This window comes from Meleagris gallopavo, chromosome 8 (genome assembly GCF_905368555.1).
Source record: "Meleagris gallopavo chromosome 8, MGAL_WU_HG_1.1, whole genome shotgun sequence".
Classification (NCBI taxonomy): Eukaryota; Metazoa; Chordata; class Aves; order Galliformes; family Phasianidae; genus Meleagris; species Meleagris gallopavo.
Window position 1 is genome coordinate 13,922,610 of NC_139411.1, and position 8,030 is coordinate 13,930,639.

Genomic DNA, 8,030 nt, shown 5'->3' on the forward strand with positions numbered 1-8,030 from the left:
AAAATATTTTCCAAAAATACACAACATCATCTACTGAAATATGAAATTAAGGGACAAATTCAACAAAAGTTCTTTGAGCATAAAACAAGTCATAAAATGGTGTGATTGAGTAATTCTTGCCTATTTTACTACATAGTGCTAGCAGATCTTCCCACTCTTCTAGCAGTATACCTGGACAAGCCTCTGAAAACACACATTTTTTGTGAAAAGCCTTAAATGGCAAAATTACTTACTTAGCACTATCCTAATCTTTGCAACCAAGTAATCTGCATTATTGGTATAAACATCAGTGAAATTCACTACAGTAATTTTTTAATCAAGTCTAATAGTATGCATATTTCTTGCATAAGGAAGTATTCTGGCACAAATATTTTGGAACAGAAATCTGTCTTTCTGACAATAATTTCTTAAGTGCACAAGTATGTGTGCACACAATAAAGACTGGAAGCCAACAACCACACAGGATTTCTAGGTTTGAAAGGACAGCACCACCTTGAAAGAATTGTCTGCTGTCAACTGATCAAAAAGTGAACACATTATAACACTGGATCTCTCTCTTGCCCCACATGTGACCACACTTATTACAGCAACTTTAAATGGCTGATGTCCACAAAATGACAAAAGCTTCCTCTTATCCTCAATTATTAATTTGTTAACCTTTCAGAATTTCTACTAGTACATATGCAACAAAATGTATTGTCTGGTTGGTACATGAGGGTAGTTCCTTTTAAAATACAGTAGTATCCTTGCTTACAGAGAGTAGGAAAAACCCAATATGAAAATAACACAGAAGAAGTCAGTAAATACTTATTTCCTACCTGCCGTTGAAAACAAACAATAAACTCTTCAGCATTTCTATGGCTTAGATACTACTTGTAGAAAATTAGTGACCACTATACTTGTTTTCTTTTAAAGAACACACACACATGCTGATCTAACATGAATCTTACAATGAAAACTAATCTATTTACTACTAATAACTTCTACCTTCAGTCAATCTATAATTACCCAGTTCAGATTAATTTACTTCTCCAAGAACAGTAGAGCAGAATCATGAACTGAATTTGGTACCTACACCCAAACAACCTATGAATCCCCTTGTTTGCTAACTAGACATTGCAGTCCAAATTCAGGGAACACCGAGCAGTCGCAGTTTTATAATAGACACTCCTCAGAGTCATGTACGATCAGAAAGAACCTCAAGAGACTGAGCACATCCATCCTGTTGATCAATGCTGATTTTAACACGTGCAGCATTGTATATTTCTCTTTTTGTTAGAGAACGTAACAATTACATTTGTTAGAGAACGTAATAGAAAGCACAGCAAAACAGCAAAGTCCTAGGCTGCAGCATGTGAGGACTTGCTCAAATGCAACAGGCACAGAAATAAAGAAAAGAAGATGCTTACCTTTAGAGAGCCTCAAGTAGACAGGGATCTCCAGCAAGATACCCTCACCTCCTTGGCCAACCCTGAAATGAGGTCTGAAAGGGGTGGATCCTGGCTATACTCCTTCCAGTCACTTAGGAAATTGCATGCGCCTAAGCTCCCCTGGGTTGGCCCTGCCTTCCCACCCAGGTGCTCAATCACTGCTTCAGGCCATGACTCAGCATTTCCACTACACAGGAGTATCCAAGTCAAAAAGTCAAATATCAAACACACAAAGACCCTACAGAATACCATTGACTTCAGCTGGAGTCATCTAATCTTACAGGTCTGATTCAAATTAAGTTACATCCAGCAGAGTTCATTGAAAATAGCTTAGTCAAAGATTAAAATACTATCACAAGTATCTCAAGTAACAAATCAATTTCCTCTCTTCTTCCTAGCTTTTACCTGCTGCGTCCAAACAATAGAACTGATACACTAATTTTTAGAACTACTTCAATTTCCCACCTAGTAAATCCTAACAATCTGGCAATTCACAGTCATCATCATACACTTGCTTCCCATACCACAGCAATCCAGTGGTAGACATGAAAAGCTTCTGTACATTATGTGCCTATTTAAAGGACGACTAGCTAAGTGCCTTATATTAGCATATTATTAATGATAGCAAATCACATTTTTATTCATGGCAGGAGTGAAAACCCTTGGTTCTCTTCATTCCTACACATATGCTGAGAGAAATTTGTTGTAGAAAGCCAAACTACTTTTTAAAGATATATTTCAAGTTTAAAGTTTCTCCCCCTATGAATACAATTGACAGTAATCTCTCTTCTGATCACAGTTTCCATAGGACAGATATACGGTAAGTTTAAGATAATGGCAATCTATAGATTCAGTGTCTCCTTTGCTCTGCTACCTCTTGCATACAGGAATCAGTCTTTCAGTTTATGGCAACTCAAGATAACATTTATCAGCATTACGTAAGATAAAACCCGTGACTGCTCTACCTAGGAGAACTAGCATGTTACTTCTACATGACTCACTCCTCAGGTAGACTCTGAGCTTACCTTCCAGTGAAACATAAAGAAAAAGTAAGAATGTACAGTTCTAATGCTAAAAAACTATACTTTCTTAAATAGATAATTATGTGCCACTTTTTTTTCCTAAGCACCAAATCTGAAAGATACAATACTGAACCCCACCTGCTTTTTCACATGATTAAATGAAAATGGGTATTGTTTAGCATTTCCTTAATAATTAATGGGAATACTATAAAGTTATTAATCAATCCATATGTTAAAATAAATTCTAAAATATATTCTAAAATATAATAAAGCATTTAGCTTTAACACTTATCCATATAGTTCCACAAAACAAAATCATACGCAGAGTAAGGGAACTGTTGGATCACGGCCTGAACCTCTGATAGACCACCTGAGGCAAGCAATGAGTCAGCTGCAGGAGCACAGGTGAAAGCAATTCATCTGTGTGATCGGAAGGGGTGGAGCCTGGCTCCACCTCTCCTAGTCCCCATTTAAGGGCTGACTTCCACTGAGGAAGGATCTCTTTCTGGAGATCTTTCCTCATAGATTTTCTTGTGAGTTTACAACACTAGTGAGCACTTTCCATTTATCTCTGATTATCTTTTTTTAACGTTATAATCTTACTAGCCTGACATCTGTATACTTATTGATCTTACACACAGCCTGGGAAAAGAGCATTACAAGTAATTTACAACAACATGAGATTCACAAATAAAAAAGGAAACGGAGTAGTACACACTTACTTGTTTTTTGGTTAAGAGTAATTCACATTTCATCCCATTCTTCACTTCTTCAGGTAATATTGCTTATTTTCCATTTTGAAGAGAATAAATCACACTGAGCATCTTTTACATTTACACCAGATATTTACAGACTCACCTCGTTGCTTGTGTTCCAACAGTGCAAGAAGAGAAGACAAACATCGATAAAACAGTATCACTCATAAAATAACAACTGATTGTAACTCACACATATGTATGTTTCTATTTTGAGGGAAAAAAACAAAAACATTCTGGGATTGGAGTGGCGTCCCAGAGTGCACTTGAAAAACCTAAACATTACAACATACCTTAACAAGTTGAAGCTAAGATCTAGTCTTTTTGCCATATGTCCATATTTTCTTCCCAGGAATTCAGGAATTTCTTCACAGTCTTGACTAATGTAGGACACCTGAGAATTGAAAGCAAGAAGGAAGCATGTCATAAGTAGATTATTTACAGTTTCCTGTCCAGATCCTGTCTCATTGATCGAATGACAACATACGGTATAATGAACATTCATTACAGCTTCAAGCTACATCAGTTTTTACTGCTGCAGAATCTATCACAATCTCATTTTTCTATCAATGCAATCAGCTTAATTCTTAACACATGCTTAGTCCTTTTTACAATGTAGCATATTTTTTCTCATTTCAGGTAACAATAATTTGATCAAACACATTGCATTTATTCCTTTTAGTAGTATATCATATTCCATTCCACTGTTAATACTTGAATTTAGTATTACTTCAGATTACACTTCTGAATACTCAAAGGAAAACATTTTGTAAGATCAGAAGTCTTTCAAAGGTCTTTCTAGTTTGCCTTTCAGTACGGAAATCATTCAGTACAGAAACATTACAAAATCTTTGGACAAAAAACAATTAGTACAAAGTCAAACCATTCTCATACCCCTTCTTTGGGAAGATTATTATTTCCAGTGATATGCTAGAGCCAGAGCAAGAAGGTCACTCAAGACAGAAGAAACCAAAAATACAGGTTTGTTTACACAGTGATTTAAGTCTTAAATCACCTTTGGCTTCAACACAACTGCTGTTTCACTCCCCTTTGTACCCTAAATACTAATGTATGTTTTTCTTCCTTTCAATACCTACTTATCTAAACCACCTCCAACAAACAAAGGAAGAATTAATTGTAGTAAAAATAGTCTATTCTTAGTTCTTCTCAGCCATGGTGAAGTAAGTGATGATATTTCCAGAAAAGCACAAACAATAACATGACTACACTCGTGTATTCTGTCAGCTCTGTTGTCTTGGAGGTCTGGTTTGATTTTTTCAGAGAATCCCCACAAAGTCTGCCAAACATATTGTCATGAACTCTTCATGTCTGTATTGACTCATCCAAAATTGACATTTCAAATATTTTGCTAAATAAATGTTAGTTGCCTTTAAATGGCAACTTGCTATTTAAGTGGATTTCATCACTGTGTTAGATCACTATCTATAAGATACAGCTGTTATCTAGATATCTAATACAATTTCAAGACCATGTCCCACTGGCCTACAGGATGTCAGATGAAAAATATGCAAAAAGGTCAAATTTTGCTTTAATAGTACTTCACTTTCTGGTAAAAAGAGACTCCTCTGCAGATCAGACTGACGGCATGTACTTGAGCAAATCATCCCCATTTCTTACACATTAACAATGTCTGCAATCTGGTCATATGGTATCACATTCAATTTAATTCACTTTGTTCCATACCTTAAGCAAACAAACCTCACTGCAGTGGAATATTTTTATGATCAGAAAACAAGTAACTTGAAGTTCAGTTTAACAACTTTTTCCCTCTTGTTATGACATACCTATTCTTACAATAAATTCTGCTATTAGATATACACATGACATTAGGAACTAAATATAAGGACCTGGGAAAAGTTTTAGCTAGTTTGCATCCTAATAGTTTGAACATAACAGACATGATTTTCCACACTCCATTGAACTAAACATGTATGTATATTTATTTATTTTCCCTTCAGTTTTCATCTAAGAAAACCACAACACATTTTACAATATACATGAAGTACACAAACAAGAATTGCTTCATTCTTCACAGAAGGGTAGATTACTATAAATAGATGCTTGCAAACCCTTAGAGAGACACCATTTTAGCAGCAGAATATTTCGGACGAAGCGGTAATTCAGTGTAACATGTAATGGATGCAACAATTTGAAGTCCATGAACATTAGGAGTGTAAGACAATCTCGTGCAAGTACAGCCATAGCAAGAGCACCAACCACCATCCACAGCGGTGGAGATAGAGCAAGCCATTCCCACCTGCATTCCCACTGCTCCAGAAACTTACCTATCCTCAGCTGTTCTAGTTCCACAAGAACAGAAGTTGAAGAAAAAAGTTCATTTAAACAGGTTTTGAAGCATGCAAGAGGCAAAATACATAACATGTTGTAAAGCTTCAGCCTTTGAACGGCTATACTATACAGATACACTTGCACAAGCGGTACAAACAGATCACAGTTTGTAGATGGCATACAGTTGTTATGCTGAAGCCTTGTGAAAGGTATTTCACTTGCACAAAGTCCACTTCAGCTCATTCATTGTTACAAGCACCTTTTTGAATTAAAGCCAACAGATTTATTTTCCTACAAAGTACACTCACTTCAGATCTCTACCCCTTTTATGTAAACTTGGTTGGGATACTCAAGAGCCTTCTTGACTGTAACAACAGCAGCAGCTGTCAGATCACCAGCTATGCAATACACAATAAGACTTCTTCAGTAAGTTTTATTCACTCTTCTGCTGCTCGAACAATGCTGGTATGAAGCAAGTCTTCAATCTAGACAAGCAAAAAACCATGTTTCTTCATTTTTAGTCTTTCAGTTCAAAATAATTTGCTCAGGAAAACAATCAAATACACAATCCGGTATTCTTCCTTTTGCATCCATCTCAAGTAATCTTAAAAAAAAAAAATATGAGCTTTCAAGTGCATGTCTAGAGATGTCATCACTGAGGGATGAGAGCAAATACACCTCGCCCAAGACATCTCAGCTCTTTGGGTACAGGGCACAGCAGTAACAGCAGATTTCTCCAATTCTCTATACCCAGCACAGAACACCCCATGGGATGAAAACTAGATATAGATGTCTCTATTCCCTAATTCTCCACCTCATACTGAATGCAAGTGGTCATCATCAAACACTCTTTATTACTGGTACCCAGCTCAGGATCCCAAAGAAACGCTCAGATCCCAGCATCAGGTTGGCTGTGGGCAGCTCAGACCTCGCAGACTTTTCAATGTACTGTATACAATTCAGGAAAAAAATACACTTTTACAAAAATATTTAAAACATAACAAATTAACATCAGTCAATAGTAGTCATACCTCTCTTTGGCTTTACTTTCAGAGGCTAAGAACAACCCCATCTCCCCCAGTCTGTCTTCACAGCTGAGGTGCCCCAGCCCTCTGACCATATTCGTGGCCCTCTTTTGGATTCATTTCAAAAACATATTGCCTTCCACTGCAGGGCATTACATCTGAAGAACATTTCCAGTCAGATGGGCACGGTATGACACTGTAACCTGCTAGCAGGTGGGATGATGTTAGGCACAAAGCCAAATGAAAGCTATGCTTCACTTGGAGGGATTTACTCCAGGCCCAAGGGAACACACAATGCTCCTCTGTGCCACAGTGCACTGCAGAGACCACAGGAACCGTTTCCTGCGGCAGCTGCGCAATTAGTCACTTGCCTCCCTATCACATGTATGCTTACAGGAATTCCACACTGAAACAGAAACCAGAGTAAAGGAACAAGCCGAGGGGCAGCAGTCCGGTCAATGGCGTACCATTTTCTGAAAGAACCAAAGCTTCATTCCTTTCTTCCCACAGCTTCCACAGGCTGGCTGAGCGCTGGAGAAACCGGGGCGCTTTTAGGTCACCGCTAGGCCAGCAGACCCCACGCCCAGCCAGATGCAGAACTCAGACTGGAGATGGCTGTGCAAACAGATGCTCCCCAGCAAAGCCTCAGGAACTAGCCCTTTGCACCTGGCGGGCCCGCAGGAGCTGCAACAGGGACAGAACGAGAACCCCCTGCACCCAAGCTCCCGGTGAGGAGGCACACAGCGCCCTGTGCCGGACCGAGGAGCAGCACGATCGCGACGGGCTCCACGCGCAGCACTCGGCGCTCCGAACTCCCGCACGGGCGGACGGGAGGCGGCGATGCCTCCGCGGGGGTTCCCAGCGGCAGCAGCCTACCCCCCGCAGAGATGGAGGGGCGGGGCGGAAAGGCGCCGGCGGCAGGTGGTGCGGTGCGCGGCGGGACGCGGACACTTACTTGGGCTCCGCTCACCACTAGCCCTGCCATGGCGGAGGGGGGTCGGGACGGTGCTCCGCAGACGGCGGCGGCTCGGGGCTGGGCCGGGGCTCGCGCCGCCGCTTCCTCGCGGCAGTCAGCTGACGCGGGCGGAAGCGCGACCGGGCCGCGGGAGGGGGCGGTGGCCGAGCCCGGCTCCGCCGGCACCTGAGGCCCCTCCGCCTTACCCTGGGCACCACCTCTGTAAAGAGCTATCGTTTCTGCAGCGACACTTGGGATTCCCTTCCCTTTGAGGACCTGGACTTGCTTTCCACGTGCAGAGAGAGACCCATTAATTTGGAGCATGAACTCGCCTTGGAAGAGATGTGTGTTGCTGGTAAAGCAGTGCATGCAGACACATCCATGGTGCTGTCTTTATGCCCAGGGAATACAGGGAAATTTGCATGGAGAACAGAACTGCCTCTGGAATTACCAGGAATACCCATCAAAGAGGTTCACTCAGGGCATGAGACTTTGCTCAATAAAATAGAGAAACGATGGCAGGCTGCAGTTGA

The 8,030-nt window shown here is 40.5% G+C and overlaps 1 protein-coding gene across 7 annotated transcripts in view; it reads right to left on the reverse strand.

Annotated features, from left to right (window-relative positions):
- Positions 1 to 7,649, reverse strand: part of LRMDA (leucine rich melanocyte differentiation associated) — a 638,659-nt gene extending 631,010 nt beyond the window's left edge. For 2 of the 7 annotated variants that reach the window (XM_085229448.1, XM_085229446.1), the window contains exons 1-2: positions 7,498 to 7,648; positions 3,501 to 3,601 (exon numbers count right to left, since the gene is read on the reverse strand). In XM_085229448.1, coding sequence (XP_085085574.1) covers positions 3,501 to 3,601; positions 7,498 to 7,527 — 131 coding nt within the window. In that variant the 5' untranslated portion in view covers positions 7,528 to 7,648. The other 5 variants (XM_085229447.1, XM_085229449.1, XM_085229450.1 and 2 more) reach the window with 4 other exon arrangements.
- Between the last annotated feature and the right edge of the window lie 381 nt (positions 7,650 to 8,030).